This window comes from Phacochoerus africanus, chromosome 9 (assembly GCF_016906955.1).
Source record: "Phacochoerus africanus isolate WHEZ1 chromosome 9, ROS_Pafr_v1, whole genome shotgun sequence".
In the NCBI taxonomy this organism is placed as follows: domain Eukaryota; kingdom Metazoa; phylum Chordata; class Mammalia; order Artiodactyla; family Suidae; genus Phacochoerus; species Phacochoerus africanus.
Genome location: NC_062552.1, coordinates 101,539,922 through 101,566,181, shown reverse-complemented (window position 1 = coordinate 101,566,181; position 26,260 = coordinate 101,539,922). Strand labels below are relative to the sequence as shown.

The 26,260-nt window shown below is 40.4% G+C and overlaps 1 protein-coding gene across 13 annotated transcripts in view; it reads right to left on the bottom strand.

Annotated features, from left to right (window-relative positions):
* The window catches only part of TTLL5 (tubulin tyrosine ligase like 5), a 310,092-nt gene that overhangs the window by 169,135 nt on the left and 114,697 nt on the right, over nucleotides 1-26,260 (bottom strand). For 8 of the 13 annotated variants that reach the window (XM_047794889.1, XM_047794885.1, XM_047794888.1 and 5 more), the window contains 7 exons: nucleotides 24,539-24,659; nucleotides 21,440-21,586; nucleotides 20,242-20,345; nucleotides 16,857-16,984; nucleotides 14,154-14,237; nucleotides 13,192-13,590; nucleotides 9,340-9,527 (listed from right to left, as the gene is read on the bottom strand). In XM_047794889.1, the coding sequence (XP_047650845.1) occupies nucleotides 9,340-9,527; nucleotides 13,192-13,590; nucleotides 14,154-14,237; nucleotides 16,857-16,984; nucleotides 20,242-20,345; nucleotides 21,440-21,586; nucleotides 24,539-24,659 (1,171 nt within the window). The remainder of the gene's footprint in view (nucleotides 1-9,339; nucleotides 9,528-13,191; nucleotides 13,591-14,153; nucleotides 14,238-16,856; nucleotides 16,985-20,241; nucleotides 20,346-21,439; nucleotides 21,587-24,538; nucleotides 24,660-26,260) is intronic. The other 5 variants (XM_047794887.1, XM_047794891.1, XM_047794893.1 and 2 more) reach the window with 3 other exon arrangements.

The window sequence follows — 26,260 nt, the reverse complement described above, 5'->3', positions numbered from 1 at the left end:
CCACTTGTGAACAATGTTCTCTGCATCATCATAAACAAAGACTCATCAGAATATGATGGGGTCAACTGAGCCCGTCATGGAATCTTCATTGCTCTGACCGTGGGGCCCTGAATGATGTGGAATGGGGAATGCAGTGGCTAGTCCTGCCTGACTTGCTTTACTATATGTTGCTGGAACAAAACTCAATCCTTGAATAAAAAACACCAGTGGACCAAGATCTGTTTCACTCAAGGTAAAAGAAAATGAAAACCCAGAGTGCCAGATCTGTACTTATTACATGATTTTCATCACTGGATAAATATAAAAGAAAATATTCAATGCCATTTGCAACAACATGGATGGAACTAGAGACTCTCACACTGAATGAAGTCAGAAAGAGAAAGACAAATACCATATGATATCACATATCTAGAATCCAATATAGGGCACAAATGAACCTTTCCACAGAAAAGAAAATCATGGACTTGGAGAATAGCCTTGTGGTTGCCAAGGGTGGGGGGAGGGAGTGGGTGGATTGGGAGCTTGGGGTTAATGGATGTATACTATTGCCTTTGGAATAGATTAGCAATGAGATATTGCTGTGTAGCACTGGGAACTACATCTAGTCACTTATGACGGAGCATGATAACGTGAGAAAACAGAATGTGTAACTGGGTCACCATGCTGTACAGTAGAAAAAAAAAACTGTATTGGGGAAGTAATTAAAACAAATAATAACAAAATAAAACAAAGAAAATATTCAATCAAGAACATGAAAAGAATAATCTCTAAACAGTTACTTTTTACGCATTCCTTCAAGGGCACTTCCCAAGTAGGTATTAAATCATTAGCCACAACAACTGACATGTTTTAAGGGAGCTTTAATACATATTCTTGGATACCGATAAAATGCACCTCAAGAAATCTATACACTAAACTGCAGGAGATAAGAGTTATAATGTTAACCAAATGTTTAAAGGGATTAGGAAAAGCAAGGAATCTCTGTAGTCCTGCTACATTAGCACAGAATTCTCTTGTCATATCTTCCCTCTCTGTTGAACGCTATCACTTGCAATAACAGGTACATATAGGCACTTAGTGTTCCAAAATCTAGAAGGAATTCCAGATCAGGAATCACCAAAGATGTTCTGTGGCTGTTGTGTAAGCTGGCAGCTGCAGCTCCAGTGTGACCCCTAGCCCGGAAACTTCGACATGCTGCAGGTTCAGCCTTTAAAAAAGCAGAAAGCAAAAAGCAAAAAAAAAAAAATCGCTGAAGACATTTCTGGAAAACCTTATAAGATGATCAAATCCTTCCTAGTGCTTCCAGTTTATACATTCGGTTTTTGTGAGTCGATGAGGGCTGCCACTGCTGTGATAATTAGATCCATTCTTATTGCATCTCTGTGGATTAAGAAAGCTGCTCAATGATCAATGACTTTACTACAAAATAATCTGATGAAGAGTTCACTCAACAAATAGCTGATAATCTGGACAGAGCCACATATTTCTCAACCTACTTTGGAGAACTGGAGAAGCGTTTCTAATCATGAAAACAAAGGAAGTTCAATTCTTTTTTCTCTCTGGTGGCTCAAGCACTGGCTTGGCTACACTCTGCAGCAGTGTTAAGCTCAGTCACTACAGTCTGATGAGAGGTAAGAGTCCTGATTCACACAGGAAGAGGCAGGAAAACACAAAGGGAAAGATTGTGAAGTTAGAGAGACTAGGGTTTGAGTCCTGGTATAGTCACCCGCCATTTGTGTGACCTTATCAGAGTCACAAATCATTTCAGCTATTTTCTTTATCCTTGAAATACAAATAAATAAATATCTACTTCATAAGGTTGAGGAGATAACGCATATAAAGTACTTAGCACAGTGCCCAGTAAAAGTAGACATTCAACTAATGTCAGATGCTTTATTAGGAAGGGCAGGTGTGGTGTCGTCAATAAAATGGAAGAGGAATAATTTTTAAAAAGACTATAAAACCCAAGAAAATGCAGAAGAGAAATTCTTTTGCATTTAGCAAGCATGTGATAAGTGCTTACCAAGTGCAAGGTTGCTGCACTAGGTGATGGGTTAGAAGGAACTGCTATCATATAGTTTATAACTCAACAGGAAAGAAGAGATGCGAAATATTGGCAATAGATTTATTATAGAAAGTGTCTAATGAAGGGCTAACAGGGCAGAGACAATGGAAAGATGACTTCTGGCTTTATTTATTTATTTTATTTATTTAAAAAAATATATAGAGTGCACGTTATATACTAGGCTGGAAAAAACTGGTGAAAAAATGGACATGGCCCAATTTTCAATCAAGTAACCTTACAGTCCAGTAGAATGAGCACATTCACTGAGTGCCACCCATGAGGCAGGTTTGGAGGCAGCAAAGGACAATGCCTCCAGAAGAGCTTACTATCTACGAAAGGGGATAGCGATCTGGACAGATAGTGTGACAAGTAAAACGGCATGCTTACAAGCAAAGTGGCACCTATACTGAGCCTGGACAAACGCATAAAGTTAGAAGTGGTGACTGGGGAACACTTCCCATGAGAAAACAGCATAAACTAAGGAATGGAGACTGATAGGAATTTTAGGTAAGCTGCACAAAAACATGTGTGATGGGAGGGAAACGGGCTGGAGAAGTAGCCTGGAGAGAGATTCTATATATAGGCTTTGAATAACATTCGAAAGCTTGGGCTTCATACTGGAGATAATAAGAAGCCCCTTGAGATTCTTGAGCCAAGGAGTATTATTATCAGACTTGTGATTTAGAGATCCTTTAGAGCAAAGACCAGGATGAACAGAGAAGAATGGCCAGGAGACCATTTAGGAGGTAATTGTAGCTGTCCAGTCCAGAGATAATTAAGGCCTTAAGCGGGACAGTAGATGGGAGAATGAAACAGAAGAGATATATATCAGAGACATTATAGAGTCAGAATCAACAAGAACTTGGCAACTGCCCAGACATACAGAGAATGGGGAAGCAAAGAGAGATGATGATAAACCAAAGGCTCCATTCCTAATCCCTAGGAGAACCTCGGTGTCACTATTGTGGAGAGGGAAAAAGGGAGAAGAACAAAAAGGTTTTAGAGATGTTGAATACTTTCTGAATATTTTCAAACTATGTTTGGAATGTGTTGAATATTTTCGATCCTTGTAATACAGCTGGATGGAAATGTCTAGCAAGCAGCTGGCAATTTAGACACGTCACTCAGCAAACAGGTTCAAATTAAAGATGCATATTTGGGAGAAATCTGCAGAACAGTACTAGATGAAGCTGTGGGAAGAGAAAGTTTATCCAAGGGGAGACTAGAGAGAGGAAAAAAGTTGGGTTGAGCTCTGGAATTCACAGGTATGTTGGAGGAAAGCCATGAAAAGCAGGGAGAAGCAAATGCCCAGGCATCAACCCTCTTTTCTGATCAGAGAGACTCCGGCTGTATATTTGGGATCTATGTACCAGCAGCTTTTAAGAAATGTTGAAAATGGGGAGTTCCCGTCGTGGCACAGTGGTTAACGAATCCGACTAGGAACCATGAGGTTGCGGGGTTCGGTCCCTGCCCTTGCTCAGTGGGTTAACAATCCGGTGTTGCCGTGAGCTGTGGTGTAGGTTGCAGACGCGGCTCAGATCCCGCGTTGCTGTGGCTCTGGCGTAGGCCGGTGGCTGCAGCTCCGATTCAACCCCCAGCCTGGGAACCTCCATATGCCGCGGGAGCGGCCCAAGAAATAGCAACAACACCACCAACAACAATAACAACAACAAAAGACAAAAAAAAAAAAAAGAAATGTTGAAAATGGAACCTAGTTTTTCAGGGGGAAGTAGAGGATGAGGTCTCAGAGGAATTGCTGAAGGGCTGGAGAAGCTAAGGGGAGTTTTCAGGTAGGAGGTGGTCAATAATTGTGCCATGTGTTAAAATAGAGTGAGGATTAAAAATAGGTGACTGAAGCTGGCACTTCCAAGGTCATCGGTGACCTCTGAGAGAGAGTAGGTTAAAATGGTAAGAGATAAAGAGAGGTTACTTTAGAACAAGAGACCAAGGACCTAAGGAAAACTGGGGATTTAAAGCCTCAAGAGACACAGAAGAACAAGGGAATGAGACAGGATCAATTGGAACCAGGACCTAGAGCAGGGAGGCACAGAGATCCAAGAGATTTCATCTTGATACTGAAACTCCCCCCACTTTACAGAGAAGAAAATCAAGGCAAGGTCTCACTGGCTTGAGTTTCTGCCTTTTTTATTTACCTGTCTGTTTCTAGAAACGGAAAAAATAACATATATGATTTAAAGAAGTACAATTCTTCTACTCAGAAAAAAAATATAGAACCAAAGGAGCAAGACTGCGGAAACAACTACAAAATCAGAACACAAATGTACAGTAGTTCACATGCGACCAGAATCGTGAAGGAGGCAGGAAGAGAGTTTCCGGCGCCAGATGCCCAAGCTTGTGATAAACTGGGTGCCACTGGCTCCAAGCCTAGAGAACATCTGTAACTATTTCAAAAATTTAACTTCCTCTCTGCCAGTTTCACCTTCAAATTGAATTTCAGAAATTGAGATTCACTCAAGGTCCCCTGTGGTACCCGAAGAAATTAGCACGATCTCCGTGATAACTGCTGGAGCGGAAGAAATGCTAAGGAATTGTTTGTACAGGAATGAGCGAGAGTGAAGGAGGAACCAGCGAGCAAATGTTCTCTGCCTCAGCACATGCCCTTCTCTAGGACCAGGCAGGAAAGCATCAGGGTTAAGGAACAAAAACGGAACTCTAAGTGAACTCTCCATCTAAGTGAAAAATGCGAGAAGCACAGAGTATCTCCTCCCTCCTATGTATCTGTCAGCACATTTCCAGGAGGCCTGGCCACATCCCGGGCACTGGCTGGCCGGGGAACAGAGCCTGACACAGCACATTCGCTAGCACTGGAGCCCTCGCCTGGGTGGTCTGCTGTTATTCCTTTGATTAAACTCCCAGGCTGGAAGAGCTGGAGCTGCTCCTAACGATAGATAGCCGGGTCCTGAAATCTCACACTGGCCCGCACAGAGAGGGAAGCCCTCCCTCTGTCTCCTCGCCTCCCCCTCCTCGCCACAGGGCTGGGCTACTATGCCACATTCCTCTGTTCACTGACAGCAACAACCACAAAGGGCTACTCCAGTGTGTGCGCAGTGCTGCAGCTGTAAAGCAAACCTCTCTTGGCACTGGGTGAGACAGAGGTAATGAGACCTCACACCCAAGCTCTACTCCGGCCCCTGTCAGCTACCACAGCGCTCCCTGCCACAGGGAAAGGATGCTTCTAGAAGACTCTGATTCCAGGGACATACACACTGATTTCCAGAGATCTTGCCCCCTAAAGATAACCAGCCTCTCATGTACCAAGGGAAAGAACTAAATTTGACCTGCTCTCTGCTCAGACTGGTTAGGTGTTTCTTGAGTAATCATACATGAGGGACATGTATCTCTGTATTTCAAGCACATACGTGCTGGCACAAATGTTTCCACGATGACCACTTTGTGTGACAGAAAAAGTTCAATATTCTCAAGTGTTCTAGGCTATAAATAAAGTTAAATCAGAGTGGAAATAGTAAAAGCAAATGAGGTTCTGTTTTTAGTCATAAAAATTTGTAAGAATCTAGCCTCTAATGGAAATTCTGGATAACTCAAAGTTTTATTATCACATTTTGGGGTTGTCAGAGTTGCTTCCTTTTTTTTTTTTTGCTTTTTAGGGTCGCACTCTCGGCATATGGACGTTCCCAGGCCACAGCAACGCGGGATCGAAGCTGTGTCTGTGACTTACACCACAGCTCACAGCAACGCCAGATCCTTAACCCACTGAGTGAGGCCAGAGATCAAACCCACAACCTCATGGTTCCTGGTTGGATTTGTTTCCCTTGAGCCACCTCAGGAACTCCAAAAAAAAAAAATTTTTTCCCACCACCCCAAGAACTCCCACAGTTGCTTCTTTTCTTTTGGCCAGTCCATTGTTCCTCAGCAACTTCACTGAGCAGGGAGGAAAAGGGGATGCCACTGCTTCATCTTGCAACCCATCCTCCTCCCAGCTACCTGAGTGATGCAGCCCAGTTGTGTCTGAGGCTCCCTGGCATCTGTGAGATAAAAGGCAGTCCCTTCTGAGGGCAGTCAAGGCTCTCCCTGAATCAGCCCTCATCTTCTCGTCCAGCTTCTATCCAGCAGCTCCCAGCCGACTCCTTATCCTCCATCATCACTAACTACTTCTTCACATACACACACTTGAGCTTTTACTCTGGAGCCTGCCCTACCCTTCTTCTGCCATCTACTGCCTGCCTTTAAGACTCAGTGTAGATATAATATCTCTTCCAAGAGGCTGCTTTGGCCTTCTTCCCACTCCCACCCACAGGCTGGGCTGGGCATCCCTTTGGTGGTTGGCATATTCCATGCTCGCACTATCCTGTATTTATGTGCCCGTCACACCTAGCAGCCTGTGAGTTATTTCATGCTGAGGTCTGTGTCATATATCATCCCTGTGGGCTTAGTACCAAGACCTGGAACACTCTTAAGAGTGTAATAAAATGCTTCTGAATGAATGAATTAAAAAATACATTTAAAAAAAGTTTTATAAAGACTGCCACTAAAAGCTTTAATGGGCTAAATAGTTGAAATCATAGACAAAATCAGTGGTTTGGGGGAAATTCCCCCAAATTTCAATATTTTTTATACTCATCTTCCAAAAAAAAGCACAAATAATTTAAAATCAGCAAACCTTATCTAGCAGAAAGTCTCCTAACATCTTTCCCAGAAAAGCAATGCAAAGATATATCAGAGTTTATGTAATATAAATCAAAGCAATACTCAGAGGAAAATTCATAGCTTTAAATATAATAAAAAACAAGAAATGAGTGAAAATAAATGAAGCAGCCAACTCAAGAAACAGGAAGAAATAACAAAATAAAACAGGGGACAGCAGGGAAATTGGCAAAGATAAAACAAGATAATTAACAAACAATAAAACAAAAGAATGAATAAATATATCCTATCAAAAAAAAGAGAAGGGGGAAGAAAATATTGATCAACCCTATCCTGTGATTATTATAAGAAAATACACAAGTAAGAGGAAATAAAAACCATTTAAAGTGACTACCGGACACAAAGTTTTTTCTGGTGGAGCTGAGTTGAAGGAATCACACCCTAAGTCAGAGAGAGGAGCAGAGCTGGCACCACATTCTGTCTGGGTGGCCGCCTTTCACAGACATCTTATCGCTTGGCTCGGTTTGTAGGGAACCAAGGCACTTTCTTTCGAGCACAGCTAGGAATAAAGGGAAATAGCTAGTAAACTAATGTCTCAGTATTAACCCACTATCACATGTTATTATTTACTAGAAAAAGAACAATAAAAGAATTTTCCAAATTCCAAATTAAGGAATTACTTTCTCCACAGGGAAATGACACAAAAAACACCTGCCTGAGTTTTTCAATAACAGCATTCATTTTGGTAACTATATTTTATCCAAAAACTGATTTCAAATCAAATTAGAAACAATTTATTATTGAGAGCCTTTTATGGTTGAAATAACAATCTTTTCTAAGTAAATGGCATTTAGACCTTCCAAAGAGGTTCTTGCCTACTATCCTCATGACCCTGGTGAATTGACCCTGAGGTTGACAGAAGCTGAGTGAACTGCCCGAGATCACACAGCTAGTAAGTGGTAGGAGAAGGCAGGTCCGTAGATGGCTGATCCAGCCCTCTTTGCACTATTCCACCCCACTTATTACATACTACAGCCTCTCCCTCAGAATTGTGCCAAGCACCAACCACCCTATTACCAAGGCTCTAAAAGTTAAGACTGACATCTAATGGTGAGTTCAGATCCCTATGAAGAGAAGTCTGATGGAATTTTAACTCACTGGCAGTGAAATTCTTCTCAGATGAGAAAGATGGATGGAAGGGGAATAACTTTCCAATTAGGACACAGTCACCTTGGATTCTCACAGGATCAGGATCCTGTCACTTTGGCACGCTTTGCAGTCTATCAAATGATTACAAGTGAAAATATGTAACCACTAACATCGGCTATGTTATTTTACTACAATTGTAAAGAAAATTTCTTAATGTTTTGGTGCTTCTAGCTGCTCATTAAAAATTGGAACCATATTCTAGTCAGTGACCCAGTGAAAGAAGTGTAGCCAATTGATTGGCAGCCCTCTCCTTTCCTCATATGTACTTCACATTTTAAACTTCCTTCCTAATCTACCATGGTCATGATATTCCATTCCCTTTTATCTTCATTCTATCACTAAAATCTAACTATCCGAATCCCTTCAAGTCTCAACACTGCCCCTGTAAGAATCTTCATTTCCTAATGAAGCTTCCTCATCTTCGGGATTTAAAAAAGAAAATTATTTACAACCTCACACTCTGGGACGAGGTTGAAGCAAAGCTAAGGCTTACCTGGAATTCTGATCCAAAATTTCACACAGAAAAGTAGGGCGCCACCAGGGAGCAGTGTATTGCCTACTTTTAACATGCGCTTGAAGTAATTTTCAGCTTTATTTTTTTTAGACTTGATTATCACTAGAGAGTTGCTACCAATTAAGGAACATGACACCATAAAGATACAGCAAAATATAACTGTGGAGTTAAATTATAATGATTCCTTTGGAGGACTTTGATGGCATACTGCATTAAGGAAAAGGAAGAAATATAGGTTCGACTTCCAGTTAAATACCGTGGGGATATTTCGCAAAAAGGGCAAAAAGAATCCCAAAGTTCTTAAAAATTTCATCTAACTTCACGGTGTTGTAAGCTTGTTAGCATATATAGAGCTTAAAGTCAAAATCCTGGTATCTGTCAAGCTTTCCGGATGACCCTGTTATACTACTCAGTTCAGCCTCAGTTTCCTCCATCTGTAGGATGGGGAGAATAACATGCATTGGATGAGGGTTTATGAAATAATTCATCGATCAGCACCCAGAAAACATCCTGTCATCAGGCGATAAAAGGCGGTACAGTTTAAAAAAAAAAAAAAGTAAAAGGTAATGTTATGGCATTCTGGTAAAAAGATTAATAAGACTACAACTCACTGGAAAATTTTACCATAGAAATAAGGTATTTTGAAAGATCCTTTAAAAGTATATTTACAGCTGAACATTCAAGTCTATTTGTCCATGAAAAAGCACAACATAGGTAGCAGTAGACTTAACTTTGCAATACCTGTGACAGAAACTCTTCCTTTAAAGCTGAAGAGAAACGCTTTCATTTTTTAGTTCAAAACCAACTAATATTCATTCAACAAGCATCAGCATATGAGCATCATTAAAGGGAAGGAAAGACAGAACACCCTGCGGTTAATCCTATCCACAGGTCCAAAGAGCTCTGTGACACCCCAAACTGTCCATACCTGCTGCGTGAGGAGGCTGATGTGAGTGGATGGTGAATAGTGCCTTGCTGCCTGCTTCTCGGCTAGCCGCTGAAGTTCAGCAGTAACCATACTTGGGTTGTACCGTCTGCTGTATGAAGAACCATCTTCTCCCTCCTTTTGTGTTTTGGCTACTCCTGAATGCTGCTTGTTTGGATGGAATGAAGCTGCTAAAAAGAAAAGTTTTCGTTCAGTTAGGAAGAAAAGCCCTGAAAAACTCTGGACAATGACAGAGAAATCTCAGCTAAAGCATCCTTTACTGAATCCTAGGGATCTCTGACAATAAGGAGCAATCAACTATCTTCAAAGGCTCACAAAAGTAAAAACAAATCCTTATCATGTCCTAGAAACTCTTCCCTACTGTCACAAGCATTTATGACTGTGTTTTTGCACACTATGAGTGCTTTGCACACAAAAAAGAAATTTTATCATACATAGTGGGGAATAATTGATCTTAAAATTTACTAAAAAGTATAGCCTTAAAACTCATAATAACTTGTTTTTCTTGTTTATAAGACCATACTCATCAGTAGTCTACGGCATCCAACAGAGAATGCCAACTATGTGAAAATTAAACAACATACTTACAAACAATTCATGGGTCAAAAAAGAAATCACAATAGAAATTGGGAATTTTTTTTTTCGTCTTTTTATGGCTGCACCCATGGCATATGGAGGTTCCCAGGCTAGGGGCTGAAGTGGCACTACAGCTGGTGGCCTACGCCACAACCACAGCAAGGCAGGAACCAAGCCATGTCTGTGAACTATACCACAGCTCATGGCCACACTGGATCCTTAACCCATTGAGGAAGGCCAGGGATTGAACCCAAGTCCTCATGATTACTCGTCAGATTCGTTACCACTGAGCCACAACTCGAACTCTGGGGAAATATTTTTGAACTGGCTAGCTTCTTTTGAAAAGCTGATCCTAAAGTTCATATGAAAATGCAAGGGATGTAATAGCCTAAACAATATGAAAAAAAAAAAAAGAATAGAGTTGAAAGAAGCACCTACTACAATGCTATGGTAATGAAGAAAATGTGGTACCCCCATAAGGGCAGACATATACATCAGAGGAATGGGACTGAGACTCCAGAAGGAACCCCTTACATTTAAGATTAAATGATTTTTTTTTGTCTTTTTTGTTGTTGTTGTTGTTGTTGTTGTTGCTATTTCTTGGGCCGCACCCGCGGCATATGGAGGTTCCCAGGCTAGGGGTCGAATCGGAGCTGCAGCCACCGGCCTACACCAGAGCCACAGCAACGCAGGATCTGAGCCGCGTCTGCAACCTACACCACAGCTCACGGCAACACCGGATCCTTAACCCACTGAGCAAGGGCAGGGACCGAACCCGCAACCTCATGGTTCCTAGTCAGATTCGTTAACCACTGCGCCACAACGGGAACTCCAAGATTAAATGATTTTTGACAAGAGTACCAAGACAATTCAACAGGGAAATAATACTCTGTCAACAAATGGTGCTGAGACAAGTGATATCCACATGCAAAAGAATAATCTTAGACCTTTATGCCATGCCATATATAAAAATTAAATCAAAATGCATAAGAGTTAACTCTAAGAGCCAAAACTACAAAATTCTTCGAAAAACATACATATAAATCTTTGTGACCTCGGGTTAAGCAATAGTTTTTCAGATATGATACTGAAAGCTCAGGCAACGAAAGAAAAAATAAATTAGACTTTATCAAAATTAAAAAATTTTAGGACTTCCCATCATGGCTCAGTGGAAACAAATCCAACTAGTATCCATGAAGATGAGGGTTTGATCCCTGGCCTTGCTTGGTGGGTCGGGGATCCGGCACTGCCATGAGCTGTGGCATAGGTTGCACAGGTGGCTCAGATCCCGCATTGTTGTGGTAAAGGAACTGTACTCAGAATATATAAAGAACACTTACTACTCAACAACAACAACAACAAAAACAAATACCACAATTTAAAAACGAACAAAGGATTTGAATAGACAGTTACCCCAGGAAGGTATATGGATGGTCAGTAGGCACATGGAAAATGACGTTCAACCTCATTAGTCATTATCATTAGGGAAAAGAAAATGATAACCATAAAATGAGACAATACATCAAACCTACGAGGATAGGTAAAATCAAAAAGAGAGAACAATAAGTGTTGATAAGTATGTGGAGAAATTGGAACATTCAATTGCTAGTAGTAAAACAATGTAGCTGCTTTGGAAAACAGTTTTGAAGTTCCTCAAAAAGAGGAACCATAAAGTTCACTATGTGATCTAGTCATTCCACTACCAGGTATATACCCAAGAGAAATGAAAACACAGATTTACACAAAAACTTGTACATAAATATTCATAGGAGCATTGTTCATAATAGCTAAAAAGTACAAACTCAAATGTCCATCAACTGGACAAACGAAGATACAAAAAGTGGTATATCTAAACAATGGAATATTATTCAACCGTAAAAAGGAATGAAGTACTGATACATACAACATAGAGGAACCTTGAAAATACTGTGAAAGAAGCCATTCACAAAAGACCACCAATTGTATGATTCTACTTACATAAAATGTCCAGAAAAGGCCAATCTATAGAGGCAGAAAGCAGTGAAGTGGTTGCCCGAGGCAGTGGGAGGAGGAAACAGGTGTGGTGTTTCGTTTGGGATAATGAAAACGTTCTAAAATAAGATGGTAGTGTTGGATGCACAACTCAGAATGTCCTAAAAACCACCAAAGTATATGATTTAAAGCGGTAAATTTTATGGTATGCATAAAACACCAACAGTTTCTCAATAAAACTGCTCTAAAAAATGCGGGGGAGGGGGGGAAGACTTGATCAGGTCTACTTCATTTAAAAGTAAACACTCTGGGAGTTCCCGTCATGGCACAGCAGAAACGAATCTGACTGTGAACTATGAGGTTGTAGCTTCGATCCCTGGCCTCGCTCAGTGGGTTAAGGATCCAGCATTGCCATGAGCTGTGCTATAGGTCGCAGATGCGGCTCGGATCTGGCGTTGCTGTGGCTGTGGCGTAGGCTGGCAGCTGTAACTCCAATTAGACTCCTAGCCTGGGAACCTCCATATGCCGCGGTGTGGCCCTAAAAAGACAAAAGACCAAAAAAAAAAAAAAGTAAATACTCTGTTTTAAGAATTCTTTAACCAAAGAATTATTCAGGTCATACTTGACTTTAAAAAGATTAAAAAATAAGAAATACTAATTTGTCTAATGTTAGGAATAACAATTTGGGAGTTTCTGTTGTGGCTCAGTGGAAACAAATCTAGCAAGTATTCATGAGAACGCAGGTTCAATCCCCAACCTTCCTCACTGGGCTAAAAATCTGGCATTGCAGTGAGCTATGATGAAGGTCGCAGACATGGCTCAGATCTGGCATTGCTGTGGCTGTGGTGTAGGCTGGTGGATACAGCTCTGATTCGACCCCTAGCCTGGGAATCTCCATGCTGTGGGTGCAGCCCTAAAAAGACCAAAAAAAAAAAAAAAAAAAAAGGAATGACAATTCGAAACAAAAAGAATGCACATAGTGCACTTATAAATCAATAATTACCTGTGATGGAAAACCTCTTGACTAGATACTCAGCTCCCAGTACAGAAGCCCTGTCTTATTCATCTCTTTATCACCAGCACCTAAAAGAAGTCTGGTTTCATTTTCTATCAATGAATGAATGACGCTGGATCAAACACCAGATTCTTCTTTAGTCACATCAGAACTATGCAGTCTATATCTTCTTAACTTTCAAAAGAAAAGGCAAAGGGAAGAGAGGACCTTCTTTTTAAATAGGGGCTGGGGAGGAGCTGATGCTGTGGACTGCCTTTCATCTTCTCACTCACCTGCCTTTGCTGAAGAGGGACGAGACAGCTTCTGGCTATAGATGTGTGCCGCACTTTGGAAAGAGGAAAAGGGGCCAATGGTGTAACTGCCTGATCGACAGCGTGGTGGGCCAGCGGGGCTTGATAAGTTCTGTGTCCCAGGATGTATGCCGGGAGCACTGTCAGGGACTGTGCTCAGTAAAGCTGCTGGCTGGTGAGGCATGCTGGGAAGAGCTGGAGGAATGTGAGATAGAGAAGAATGGTGGCCTGACCCTGGTGAGAGGTCAGAAGTGGCAATGATAGATGACAAATGGGTGTTGGGAATTTTCTGCAGAAGAGCAGCAGCAGGACCAGAGAAAGAAGCAGAGGAAGAATTGGTACAGACAAATTTAGCCTCTTTTTCTGCTGAAGTAGTAAATCCTATTAAATCAAAAACAAACAAACAAAAAAACAGATCATTTTAGAAAAGCTAACATATAATCCCTACATGTAAACATGAAATAAACATTTTTAGACATCAAAATCAACTTAGCATGAAACAGACATAATGAAAAATACAAACTTTAACGAGTATTCATCATGAACTTAATGAATTTTGCCTACTGAGACAACCTGCCAAGAGAAATAGTTTATTACTGGTCCTTTCTAAAAGCTGGAGTGGAGACTACCTCCATCAATCAGAGCAGGTGTTTTACAAATGTTAAGGCATCAGAGCAAAGTTACTGGTAATGAGGTAATGATAGCTAACTTTTCTCTCTCTGCTTTTTACACTTCTAGAAGAAAAAGTGCTCAGAATTTTAAACATTAAGAAAGTGAAAAATTCCTTGGACTAACAGGTTATAAGAGGAAATTCTAAAGGAAAAGGAAGAACAAAGAAAAGAAGCTTCTCTGGAATGTCATATGCTCTAAAATCATTTAATATCTGATGACTTTTTTTTTTCAATAAGACAGCAGCAAATCTATGTAGGTCTGAAGTCACTCACGAGATAATTTATCAGAGTGAATTTCTGTTGCCTGTTGCTGCTTGGGCTGCTTTATTTTCACTTCTTCCATTGTTTCAGGGTGATCTGGAATAAGAGATAAATACCGAGTTTAGTGCTGGTACTAATCAAATGCTAGAGCATTGCTGTCTACACGTCATTTTGTTTCCAAAATATAACACAACTAGTAATCAGCGCTAGGAACCACTGCATTTCTCACCACACTTTTCCAAGGATGGCCACGCCCAGAGCCCTGTTGAGAGGGACACCACCCAAATGATTCCCAAAAAGCCCAGCTCCAGTTGACTGAACCAGGGAGAGATATGTAAACCCAGAGCAGCCACCCATGGACTGCCAACCAAGCTAGGACATGCCTGAAAAAAAAAAAAAAAAAAAAAGTAAGGGCAGTAAGATGCCTCTGCCAAGAATTCAGACTTGGGGAATGAAGAGACCAAACTGGTCGGTGGTACTCACTGGAGCAAAGAAGTCATAATATATATGGAGCAGGCAATTGCCAAGAGATAGAAAGAACAGCCCCAATATATACTGGTTGGCACGATACCTGGATACTACAATGGCTCTGTATCTTAATCTCTTTGGTTTTACCTGAATAAGCAGACTGAATTTGCTTGAGATAGATTGATCAGCATATTCAATAACAAAATTACTGTAATAAAATGAATTTTCACTATAATAAATTAGTTTTTTTTTCTACCACAGAATTTTGAAACAGAACAGCCAGAGCTAATCGTATACTCAGAGAAATATTCCAAAAATCTTTCTTAAGGTTCATACGAAAACTTAAGAAACGCCATTTTGGAGAGTTCCTTGGTGATCTAGTAGTTAGGACTCAGCACCTTTGCCACTGCAGCCCAGGTTCAATTCCTGGTCTGGAAACTGAGATCCTACATCAAGCCACTGCACACAGTAGCCAAAAAAGTTTTTAAAAATTTTAAAGGCCATTTTTACAGATCATCTTTTGGAATGAAAGAATAAGGACATATGAATTCTCTTTCCTCCATTATCACCGGCAGTGATAACACTGTCACACATTTGTTTGCTCATGTTTGAAATGAGTCCAGATACTATCAAATCTCATAATGTTCCCTTGATTGAGGCCTTCCTACTGCCCCTCTAATTATTCTGATCGGTATCGCTAGGTATAGACCTTATTATGTCAACACAGTCCTTAACACATGAACCTCTGAATCTCCAAGGATGCATACGTACAAACAGGTGCTGTTAGAGCTTCCCCTTTACTGCCAGGGGAGAAGCTACTATCTGAATGTCAAGCTAGGACCTCACCTCCCTAGGTTAGCACACTCTCCCCTACGCCAACCTCATCATAAAAATTCCTCAGTCTCCCTTCTCCAACACTGTTATAAGGTCTTTTCAGGACTTCCACCAACTTTCCTCCTGTATTTACTCACCCAGCTTCATCCACCAGATAATAAATATTATAAAGTCAAGGATTGCAACGGTCCTGGTCCCTGCATCTCTAGTAAGTATTACTGTCTGACACATAACAGATGTTCATTAAAAATGTGAGGAAGGAATGAATGAACAGATGAACAAACTAGCTTTAGAACCTAGATAAGTCAGGAAAGCTCAAAGAAGAGAGCTGGACTCAGAATGATTTTCAATTTTACAGTGACCTGAATAGGCTTCTGTAGACTAGCCTCTGAAGCTAATCAGTTTTTAAAACATTAACACTATTTCCTTTGGAAAACACACGCTACATTTTTTTTTTCACTCTACATTTTAAATGCCCAGTTTTCCTGGCTATTTCCACATTAGACTATGATAGCCCTAATGGTAGGGAAGAAGTCTACATCTTTGAATCTAGTGCTTAATTAGCACACTACAAAATTAGTATATTGATTACCTATGTCTAATATTTGCATCTAGATTTTAAACGAATCTTACACCTGAAGCACAAGCTGTTTATAACTGGAAATCGCCACTATTTTTTGATCCTGTGACATTAGCTAAGTAGTTTGTCCACATCAATTCCAAAATCCCCAATCAGGAAGTTCCCAGCAGTGAGAAGGTTTAGAAATGCCTGGGAACATTCTGGGTTATCACAATGACTGAAGGAAGACAGCAGCATTTAGGGTTTGAGACTAAGGACATTAGACATTCCATCAAGTATGGAACGGTGCCAAACAACAAAGAATTCTCCCACCCCAAATGCAAATGGTGATGAGCTGAAGGAAACAAAAAAACTTAAGAGTGAAAAATAATCATTAGGAGAGGCAGAGAGTAAGATTAAGGTTCGGATTCCTGTTGCACTGTACAGTGAAGGGCATCATTAACTGAGCAAGCTACTCCGTCTCTTTCAGCTCTGTTTCTTCATCTGTAAGGAAGTTTTAAAACAGCAACTACTCCACATGGTTTTGGAAATTTAAAAAATAAGATCATGTCCAATAGACAATAATATGAGCATTTTCTAAACGTTAGCTATTATTAGCTTGTCTTCAAAAGCTCTCTGCTGTTAATTATCACAGGGGAAAAAAATTAGACCATGTCCCTTTTCCACTTTTAGAACAAAAATGTAGGCCCTCCTCATCCCCCACACCCATACTTCAAAATTTCACCACCATGGAGTCTATTAGAGCTTAGGCAGCACACTATTTGTGGTTCTCTTTGCACATCTCATTTTTTCATTTGTTCTTCTTATTTTTCTTAATTCACCAACATACTTACCACCCTTTGCCCCGCTATCAGAAAAACTGTTGCTGTTTTTAGAACTTTTTGAATGAGTCCCCAGGAAGACACTTGCAGACTTGTTTTTTTGGGTATAAAAAGTCAACACCTCCTCCAGTTCAGCCTCACTGAAATGGGGAGAGAAAGTATGGTCAGAACAGGAAGTTGTTCTGGAAAAATCTTTCCACCAGATTTTATCATGGAAATGGAGTAAGCTGAAGAAGGGGAAAATGAAAAGTACAAGCTGAAACCCCCCTATTAATAGATTGTTAATAAGGGATATAAATGCAGGAAGCAGTCTGAAAAATTTAAAGCATGACAAGGTTTTATTCATTCCATAGTGAAGTTCCTAGATCTGCACTGTCTAATATGGTAGCAACTAGTCATATATGACTATTTAGATTTAAATGAATTAAAATTAAATATACTTAAAGATTCATTCCCTTGGTTACACTAGCCACGTTTCAAGTACTCAGTAGCTACAACACAGAAAGTTCCATTGGACAGCCATGTTCTACAGCTGGGATCAACAAACTACAGACTGTGGCCCAAACCTGACCAGCAGCCTGCTTTCATATGGCTAACAGTTAAGCATGTTTTTTAATATTCTTAAGGAAGAATATGCTATAAAGAGCACAAGTAGCTCACAAAGGCTGAAATACTTATTATCTGCCCTTTGACAGTCCCCCCCCCCCCCCGCCATTTGTAGGTAACTGGCGCATATTCACTAAAAGAGCCACTTTGTCATAAATAAGGAAACTCATCCATGTAGTGCGGGAAGTCTTCCCTGTAACCACACAATGGAGACTGTACTAGATGCTCTCCAGGTCATTTCAAATATTGAAATTATATGCACCTGTTATGAACATCCACAAAATAGAAAGTATAAAGAAACAGATAAGGGCCCTTAGAATTCTTCCAGTAAACATATGCATGGGTTTTATAACATCTGTAGCAGCTTCTCAATGGCCTTTTGCATTTTTTGCCTGGAGTCTGGCCAAATTCCAGATAACTGGCCTTTGAATAAGCAAAACACTCCTGTATTATTACAAAGAACCTACATCCCATCTTAAGAATACACTGTAGAGTTCCTGCCATGGCACAGTGGGTTAAGAATCTGACTGCAGCAGCTCGGCTAACTGCAGAGGTCCAGGTTCGATTCCCAGCCCAGTGCAGTGGATTAAAAGATCTGGCATTGACATAGCTGCAGCTCAGAGTTAATCCCTGGTCCAGGAACTTCCATACGCCAAGGGAGTGGCCATTTTATTTTATTTTATTTTTTGTCTTTTAGGGCCACACCTGCAGCACATGGAGGTTCCCAAGCTAGGGGTCGAATTGGAGCTGTAGCCGCCAGCCTACACCACAGTTCATGGCAATGCCAGATCCTTAACCCACTGAGCAAGGCCAGGGATCAAACCTGAATCCTCATGGATACCAGTCAGATTCGTTTCCACTGACCAGGATGGTAACTCTCAAGGAGGCGGCCATTTCCCAAAAAAAAAAGAGTGAGTTCCCGTTGTGGTGCAGAAGAAACAAATCCGACTAGTATCCACGAGGACTCGGGTTCGATCCCTAGCCTCAGTCAGTGGGTTAAGGATCCAGAGTTGCTGTGAGCTGTGGTGCAGGTCGCAGACGCAGCTTGGATCCTGTGTTGCTGTAGCTGTGGTCTAGGCCAGCAGCTGTAGCTCTGATTGGACCCCTAGCCTGGGAACTTCCATGTGCTGCCGGTATGGCCCTTGAAAGACAAAAAATAAATAAATAAAATTTAAAAATTTTTTTAAATATAAAGAAAAAAGAATATAGTGTACTAACAACCTCAGAAAGGGCTCCTCTGAATTTCAGAGAAAACCCCAAAGTTTCCAAAGTAGGAAAGGGCCACAAGCTGAGTACTTGGAATAACCACGAAGACTTAAAGCTGGGGGCGCAAAAGACAACTGCCTCTGCCTGCTGCTATGTTTTATCAGCTCTTCACAGAATAGGAAGCATTAAGGTTGGTCAAAATATAAACTGCTTTACACCCCCTGTCTTATCCTCTGTCCACTTTATACAGTATGTTTCCCTGCCTGACTCCTATTTGAATTTACTAATCCTGCCAAAGGGATCCATGTACCACCCCAAACATAATAAAAGAACTGATGCTACCACATATTTCCAACAGTCAACACTTCATCACAACCAGTATGTTCTAAAATATTTTATCTCCAAGTTTATACCATTGGTTAATAGTACAGATAATTAATTTTGAGTATCCAGTTAGTCCTGGTAGGGGAATACCCCTTACTTTAAAATTTTTTTTTAATTTTATCTCTTTTTTTTATATATTTTAGGGATTTTGAAGTTCTCTAGGAGCAACTAGAAAATGTTTAAAACTAGAGCCATTTTCTGGATATAATCCAATTTTTTTTTTCTATTTTTATAAGGTTGATGTAAAAAAATGTTTCTTGCTTTGTTTCTATATCAGCTTTATCAATCACATTCCCGGAGACCCAGGAATGTCAACAAAATAACATTACGCCAATTATGAAGTCCTATAAAAGGATACATTTGTTTGTGTATGTTTAAGCACAAGATCCTGAGGCTACAGTTAAGCGCAGTTGAGGTATTACAGACTGATCACACTACGTTGGTGGTTATGTGACTTAACTTCACAAATCAACAAAGAGTGGATTTTCTACTGCTTTTCTCCATACTGTGACTTTGGTAGCTGAAGATTAATTAAGGGGGTTTTATATATGTTTTATCCTTTATTTTAGTGGTTTTGTACAACTCTCTGTTTTAGAAAAAGGCTTTCCAGGACAAGCCGTCTAAAAATTAAAGTAAATGTCTTTATTCCCTCTTCCTTTGGAAACACGTTGTAAATAGACAAAACGGGCTGGCTGATTTGCATAAAGATAGAGAGCTGCACGCTGAGATTTTCAATTCCTAAAGGCTAAACTTAAGCATGAAGGACTTGTTTTATTTTATATAAATTAGGCGTAACCCTCACAGTACTGAGAAACTGCCAATTCCTCAACCCACTCAAAGTAGGCAAAATGTGGTCATCTCCACTGCCTCAGTAGGTCGGGGATAAATTCAGATCCAGTAAACACTAGAAGCCTCTAACTTCAACTTTCCGAAGTGCTCCCTCAGCACTGCAAGTGGTGTGTACTTTGAAGGCTGTCTAGAAATACAGCCCAAATACCCAAGGCAGTGTTTTGATAACTGAAACCACGGCAACATCCAATAATTGGCTGAGATATGGAGAGGCCAAGCCTAGAAATCCTTTTTCTCCTTCTAAGAGTGATTTTAGTCACATCCATGTTAGAAACAAGGGAATACTGGGAATTCCGTGGGGCACCATGGAAGACAGAATAAGACACTTTTATTAACTGAGAATGTCGTCTACCTTGCTTGTCGGATGAACTCCTGAAAGTTTTCCGTATTCACCCCATCTTCCTCTTCTTCCTCAAGTTTCTTCTTCGATTTCTTTTCAGCCATTTGTTCTGTTTCCTATCCAGTCCCCAACCCCACAGAAAAACAAGATAAAACTGACTCCTGATAAGCGCACACTTCATCATCTAGTTTCATTACCCTTAGGTTACTTTGTCTTTACGGTAAAGACATTAAATTCCTTCATGTACTTTTGCCACCTATAAATTTAATATATTATTTCTGCCATTATTTCATGAAATGTTTGGGTTTCCAAGTTAGAGTTGCAGAATAAATACAAATTTTCATCACGTTTCTACTTCTTATTCAGGTATCCCAGTGAAAAAAGAGCTTGGCAATGTCTGTGGTCACACTTGAAGCTTTAACAGTATGACAACTGAGACACTGTATTTTGTTACTCATAGGGAGTAGAAAGCTAGGTCTTGGCAAAACTCCTACAGCAGCATGCAAACTGAGTAAATTCTTTACTTATAGAAGACATAAAAAAATTGTCAATAGAGCTGGAGTAACTCTTAGCTGTGGATTTGGTGTGTTAATATTGTATTGCCCATTCCACACATTTTACAAAAGCCATTTGAATTTTCAGGCCTTAACTTTCTCTTCTGAAAAATGACCGTACTTCCCCTCAACCTCTAAATGACATTTTAAAGCATTCTGAGACCTCTGGATAAAAGACGCATTGCAGCTATTGTAACTATATACTATTCTAACTAAATAGTATATTTTCAGGGCTTGGGTTGTGAAATGAAGTCACTATCTAAAATGTTCTCGAGAACAACTCTCTCAGGTAAGACGACTGGGTCATTATATTAAATCCACAGTTCAAATCTGCTCTCAAATAATCAAGTCACCAATGTCTAACGACAATGCAAATTCACACAGCCCAGGATTCATCTCAGGTGCAATAGCACTCAAAAGGAATATGTATGCCTTTTGATGAGACCGAACTATGGACACTGGGCCCTCACAAATAAGTAGCTTTTCAGACCAGCCAGAGTTTGGAGTGAGGTCCTACTCCCCCACAGGAGTCACACACAGCACATGATGATGCTAGAAAAGGAGGAACCTCTCCACCCAGCTGGACAGAGGTTTCCGGCCTGTTTCTGACAGCGTGTGGCAACCGAAAGCACAAGACTAACACGTAAACTGCCTACCTTGTTGTACACAATGATAAAGTCACCCAGCTGGTGGGCCAGGATTCTTCTGCGTTCCGGAAGTGCCAATCTTCGACTGGGTAATACCATCCTCACTGAATGTTGGAGGTTACTTGATGCTCGCTTGAGGAAACGAACCACTAGCTCCTATAAAGAGTCATTGGGGGAAAAAAAGCAGGCATTGTGCTAAGCAACAAAAGATAAGCTACAAAGGGATTATACCACAGAGATATAAGAAGAGGTATACTATACACTTCAACAAATAAGATCCAGAGCAAACATACTAGGTATAACAAGGCTACAGTAAGATAAGAAAAAAACAGAACAAGGGTATCCTCTTCCCTTGATTGGCTGGCAATGAGAAAATCCAAATCAAATATGAATGCAAATAACTATATAATAAAGCAGCAGCTGTAAAAGCACCACAATTCATATCTACATGCTGCTATAATGATTCAAAGTGCACCTAGCACTTCTAATAGGGTGATCAGAGAAAGCTATTTAGGGAAAGCAGCACTCAAGCACAGTTAGCAGAAATTAAAACCGTGGGAACAGATGAAGTCATCAAAGGTGAGAAAGTAGAGGAAAAATACAGAAATACGGACACTCGAAGATAGGAAAAAAGGAAGAAGATTCAGAAACAAACAAACAACAACAACAAAAACAAACTATGGCAGAAACATCAGAAATGTAGAAAGAAACCCAGGAGAAAGTATTGTCACGGAAGCCACGAGAGGAAGGCTCCCACATCACAAACCTCCAGGAAGCTGGAGGTGGTAAGGAGCACAGCCACTTCCAGCAGAGTCAAGGGAACAGAAAGAAGAGTTAAGAAAAGAATAGATAATAAAGAATAGACATGAAGAGTAGAAATTCCTGATTTAAAGAGTTTAGTGATGAAAAAAAGAACTGTTACTATGCTTGAAAGGTGAGAGCTTTTTATTTTACTTTTTTTCTTCCCCAAGAATAAGGGTGCTTTCAGAGTCAGGGGTTGGCAAGGAGGACACAGAGAAAGGTCGTTAAAGGTAGAAGGATGCATCTCACTTCAGATGGGGCAAAGAATTTTGAAATCTGAACAGATACCGGCCAGATCATTCATAAAATCACAAATGCTTCCAAGATTCTGTGAGGCCTGGGGTCTTAAAGACAGTCCCCTCATACCCCATGCCCACAACGCAATAAAATTCCTGATGTTTTATTTGGATTTGGGGACCTTCTACTGATATGCCTTCTGTGAGTTATGTGATGAAGAATTCTAATGCTAACCTGGATCACAGAAGGCAATTCTACACCTACCTTCCTCCTGAACAGACCACCACCACAGTAGTCAGGTAATGGGGCAGAGTTTGCTGTCTAGATATATTTTTAAAAGGGAATGCAGAGAACTAAGTTCTACAGTGATGATCCTAAATATTCTTACGAAAAGCCTTACAGAAATCCTGTGTGAATTCCAAGCCATCAGTTGCAATGGTTATCCTCTTCTGAGATCTTTTTTCTTCTTGAATTTGATTTTGGTTCATTGTCCTTTGGTGCCAATTTATTCCAACATAAAGAAATAATCTCATAACCAGAGGGTTGGATTTCATAGTTCTACTCTGCTCTTTTACTATAGGGTGGTTTAGCTGTTATATTAAAACATTATTTTTTCACAGTGGAGCAGACAAAATGACTCTCAAAAAGGCAGTTTCAATTTTCCACTTGGAAAGAGCACAGCTAACATTTTCCACTGATGGTTGAAGAATTATTCACAACACACAAGGTTTTATCTCTGGGCTGTATTGGCTACTTTAAATTCACAAGTTGTTTTCTGGGATATCCATCATGTTTTTATAACAGGCCTGGCATACTGTATGCCTCTTATATGTGGAGAACTGCAAATTACAGTAGGATCACTGAGTTGGACAAAGGATGCAGCTTTCTCAGACTTAAAGGTCCCTCTCTTTTTAGTGGTAGATCCCTGTGGCTAAAAACGCTATGGAAGGGCCATGGCTTCTGTAAATGCTGACCTTACCAAAGAGCTTGAAGCTCCCTGTCATTCTGATCCAAAAAGAGAAACCTTGCTAGTATATTAAATTTTAGGCATGTTGAAATGACTGGTACATGATAAAAAATAGTATACACAAAGTTTTTTTTTTCCAGGAATCTAAGAGTTTTATAAAGTTATAACTAATAATGAAAAAATGTTAAAAGGAAGGATGGTATATTCTCAGAGGCCCTGTGATAAAATGTTAACTTTCAAAGAGCTAACTTGACCCCTCAGAATAGCAAATAACCTTATAACCCACAGAAAGAGTGAAAGAACAAATACTGTACAACTGTAACATCTGAATTTAAGTTCCAGCTTCACCACATACAAGCTATAGGACAACAGACAAGTTATCCCTTTTCTTGAGGTCTTTGCTTCCTCATCTGCGAAATGGGGATGATCATGCCCATCCCAAAGAATGAATAAGATGGGAAGCTGTTGGAGAAAAACTCTTCCAACTGTTATTTTTTCCTAGGGCTCTGCATCTAATGAGCAATCAGTTTCCATTTTCAGAATGAAATAAATCGATGTGATGAACATGGCTCCAGATCCAAGATTTATTTCACATCAAAGTAAGAGAAAGCTATAAACTATACTGTGGAATAATTCTTTTTTTTTTTTTTTTTTTTTTAGTGCCGCACCCAAGGCATTTGGAGGTTCCCAGGCTAGAGATCAAATTGGAGCTATAGCTGCGGGCCTACACCACAACCACAGCAATGCAGGATCCAAGCTGCACCTGCAACCTGCACCACAGCTCATAGCAACACCGGATCCTTATCACTGAGAGAGGCCAGGGATTGAACCCGCAACCTTATGGTTCCTAGTTGGATTCGTTTCTGCTGCGCCACAAAGGCAACTCCAAATTCTTACACCAGAAGCATATTGTTCTTTACCCTAGTAGGGAGGAAGGGAGGGAGGGAGGAAGGAAGACGAGAAGGAAGAAAGGAAAGAAGGAAGGAAGGGAGGGAGGGAAGGAGGAGGGAAGGAAAGAAGATGAAAGAAAGAGAAAGAAAGAGAGGGAGAGAAATAGAGAGAGAGAAGAGCAAATAAAAAGGTTCCAACAAGAAGAGCCTCACCATCTGTTCATCCTCTTTGGCAGCCCAACTGGCACTGCACGTCTGACCTCCACTGTCTTTCATCAGGCGAATTTGAACATGCTGGAGATAGGCAGAGAATGCTACTCGGGCCTGCACTTTGCTACAGAAATCCAAAACAACATCCCGTTACAAGACAGAATGGTGCACCTACCAAATGGTGCTTGCCTCTCTCAAACTGGCCTTTGAGCATCCTTCTATTAGGATGGCTATGAAAAATGAGGCCCATCATCAAACAGTCACCAAATAAAGATTCCTTCCACCCAGTACATGAGATTTCTTTTTTTCTATTTAAGGGGTCAAAGAGGAAGAATCCTACTTATTTTCTCATTATTACCATGGGGGGAAAAAATCAAACAAAAATAGAAAATCACATTCCCTACTCTAATACCTTATCTCTTTATACTTTTAAACAACTTTCCTGGGGAAATGGACAGAAAAAAATATTAAATCTTCACAAGAACCTTTGTATTAATATAGAAAGATTTTTCTGCCTTGGTGGCCCTTAAAAACATACTTATCAGTAAAAAGTATGGCTTTTGCTATGGCAACTAATATTTCTGGTGTGCAAAAGCCTCCAAAGGAGGAAATAGATAAATCCTCACAAAAGAACTTTTGAGACCAATTTTTAAGGTCAGACTTTTCTCAACTATAAGCCAGGAGTGGCTGGAACCCAAAACAAATGAATGAGGTCCAAGGGAGTCTGGCGTAGATGCACTGACAGGCTACGATGAGCCCCGATGTTCTGTGGGAAAAGGAAACCCACACATAGAGTCGAAAGCACCTCAGTGACATCCCTGAAGAACCCAGCTGATTTCGGCTTGGTGCTCTGTGTTGGAAACAAGGAAGCCTGATCAAGCTAGAGTCTGGAGGTCAGAAGTACCAGAGCAACACTGATGACTTTCACTTCAGCTGCTAATTGCAGCAGATCTGTTTCCTTTCAGGGGAGATTCTGGTTACTTTAGCCAATCAGCTTCTGACACGCTGGCCAAAATTACATCATCGGAAATTAGGGCCCAATGCAAACTCTGTTTACAATCTTCACACATATAATCACTGAATGCTTTCTATTCACTGTCCCCAACGTTAGGACAAAGAACTTGTCCAGAGTGAACTGGACATCCCAGGAGGGTCTGAGGCTGGCTTCCATGTGAGTGCTGGAGGGGCTAGAGGGGAAAGGGGTCAGGCTGGGGAGTAGCTTTGCTTGTGAAACTTTAATACATAAGCTCTTCCCAACATGCAGTCAGGTAAGGCTCCATCTTTGCTACTAACAGGAATAGTTTATGGGAACATATATGATTTTGAAATTTATATTTTCAAATGTTTCTCAGCAAGGACAATGCTTAAAATCCTTGTTCTGGAGACCACATATCACTTGCCCTTCAACCATTCCCACATGCTTCACCTCCACAACAACTTATCTTCAAGTTAAAATAAGACTCAAGTGATAATAAAAAGACTCTCTATTTTGGTCAACAAATTCATTTCCAATATAATGAGACAGAAATGGCATGTTTCAGATACCTCCAAAAATAACAGAATACCCAGTTTTATTGATTATTTCTCTAATACTAAAATATGAAGGTCTTTTGGAAAAGGGAATTATTGCTTAGAAGTTGAGATTTCAATCATCATTTTGTTGCAAATCATTGTCATAAATCAAATGAGCGAGTTCTGCCTTTTCCATTTCTATAAACCGTACTA